The 2,439-nt window shown below is 27.6% G+C and overlaps 1 protein-coding gene across 1 annotated transcript in view; it reads right to left on the bottom strand.

Annotated features, from left to right (window-relative positions):
* The window catches only part of LOC117173845 (merlin), a 31,503-nt gene that overhangs the window by 5,108 nt on the left and 23,956 nt on the right, over positions 1 to 2,439 (bottom strand). Inside the window, exon 7 of the mRNA XM_033362492.1 lies at positions 737 to 866. Coding sequence (XP_033218383.1) covers positions 737 to 866 — 130 coding nt within the window. The remainder of the gene's footprint in view (positions 1 to 736; positions 867 to 2,439) is intronic.

Below are 2,439 nucleotides of genomic sequence, written 5' to 3'. Positions count from 1 at the left end.
TCTTAAAAGAAGCTAAAAATATTATAATGGAGTTCATGAATATCGCTATACATAGGTTCTAAGTCTTACTTTATGATCAAGGTTCGAAAAAAGTTCTAGTTTCGTGATTCATGTAGTGGAAAACCTCCAGAACAGTATCCAAAACATCGGTTTTTAAAAAAAATATCAATTTATCACGTTTATTGTCCACTTACGCCGACTAGGAGTTGTTTTTTGAAAAAAATGACTTAAAATTCGTGATCAGCGACCTCAAAAACCCCCAGTAAAGTATTTTTAATGTTTATAAATCGGTTTAAAATCGTAAACCTTGATTTTAATGTCATTTTAATCAAATTTGAAGCAAATTTTCACGTTTCGCGATTTTCTGCCTTTTCATCGCCGTATGGTGGGTTGAAATTTTTGTAAAAAAAAAATCAAAACATGGTTTTCCATGTATTTTTTCCCGTAAAATTCGATTCTGAAGTCAAAAAAATAAAATTTTTCTTTATTTTTTTTTTATTTAAAAAAAACCATGAAAAAACCGTAAAAAATGAGGTTTTTCGATCAAAACCCCATAAAAAGTAGTTGGACCCTACTTTTTTATTGCAAATTCGGATTCAGCGTCGAAAAATACATAAGAATATATAGGTCTGGTCAATTGCACAGACACTTTTGTTTTTTTTGTGGGCCTGTGTAATTCAACGTTTTCCAGATATACCAGGTAGGGTAGATTCCCTGTTTAATATCAGTTACTTACGAGAGCTTCGTTCGCCAACCGGATTTCTTCTTGATACTGCATAAGTCGCTGCTCCATTGCAGCCTTTTCCCTTTCTGCAGCTTCCCTCAATTGCTTCTCGCGAGCTAATTTGTTTCTTTCGATCTGCCTCCTACCATAAAAAGAACCAAATTTCTGTTATAGAACATGAAAGTTAATAAAGTTACATGCAAATTAGTTATCACTTCGACAGAATGGAAAGATGACAATTTACGGTCGTAGGTTTTCTACAACTGTCCAATTAGGCCATGCGTCTTGAAGGATTTCAATCAGCAACTTCTTTTTTATCTTTACAAAAATTCATAAATGATACAAGGTACGTACCTCTCCTCTTTTCAAGATTTGTCGTCATCAAGTTTAGCAGACTAAACTCTAAAATCTAATTTTAGAATAAAAATAACTGGGACATGCTATTATATTAAAAAAAAACTCTTTCAAAAATTAATAAGCTTTGCTTCCTATCAATTTTCGATGTAACATGGAAATATGGCACAAAAAGTTTGAAATTCAGAACAAAATAATTACATTTAAGCCAATAAAAGTTTCGGATTCGAAATTTCAATAAGGGACCATCCATAATTTACGTAAAACCTTTTTTATATTGAAAATCCATGTAACAAAAATTATAGCGTCACCTTGAAATTCAGTAATTACAATAAAAGATCGTAATAACGTTATAAAGACTTAAATATTCGTAGAATTAGATATTTCTTCCATCACTCTGAAAGAAAATATCCATTAAAAGTTTTTTTCACAAATTTAAAAATGGCTACTATTCTCTAAATTATTTCAAAATTTTTTAAGTTTATCGGGTTTTTAGTCGTCTACTTTTCTATATTTGACGACAGAATAAAAAAGAATTACATATACATTTATTAGAGTAAATAGCACTACTAACTAAAATAACCCATACAAAAAAATCTGCACGCAAGTGCAGAATTAAAACGGAATTAATTTAAATGTAAATATCATGAAGATATTTACAATTAAATTGTTTGATTAATATAGAAAGATGTAATTTTGAGTTTTTTTTTAATAGTTCAATTTTGATGATATACAATTGAAAGTCAAGAGTGTTCAATTAAAAAAAAATTAATGTAAATAAAACTTGCATAAATCTTAATTATAAATTTAATTTTAAAGAGTTCCAGGTGAAAATACTTAAATTTTGAAAATATAGAATTGAAAAGTATTACATTTTAAGAAGTTAAATAGTTCAATTTTGGAGAGGTACAATCGAAAATTCTCCAATTATCACGATTAGCAAATTGAAGTTATTCCATTTTTAAGATTGATAATAAATGAACGTTCAATCACTTTCTAATTTGTATAGCGTAGAATTATTTAATTTTGAACGCTTTTTTTAATATAGTTCGATTCAAAGGAATAAAAATAAAAAATGTGTCAATTTTTAAGATTTGCGGAAGAAAATGTTTAAATTCTAAATTCTCCCAAAGTGAACACATTGCAAATCTAAATCATCAGATTTACGGTATTCTTAATTGTGAAATTTGTATTGCATAACTTTTAAATATCTACATCATTTTTCAAAATTAAAAACTTCAATTTGAAAGATTTGCAATTTAAATTTCTACAATTTTGAAGAGTTACAATTGAAAATTCTTCAATTTTAACGATTCGCAATATAAAATTTTTGCATTTTAAATATTTATAATAATCAAAGG

Source organism: Belonocnema kinseyi, chromosome 5 (assembly GCF_010883055.1).
Source record: "Belonocnema kinseyi isolate 2016_QV_RU_SX_M_011 chromosome 5, B_treatae_v1, whole genome shotgun sequence".
Classification (NCBI taxonomy): domain Eukaryota; kingdom Metazoa; phylum Arthropoda; class Insecta; order Hymenoptera; family Cynipidae; genus Belonocnema; species Belonocnema kinseyi.
Note: the sequence above shows the minus strand (reverse complement) of the source record. Positions and strands in the feature narration are given on the sequence as shown.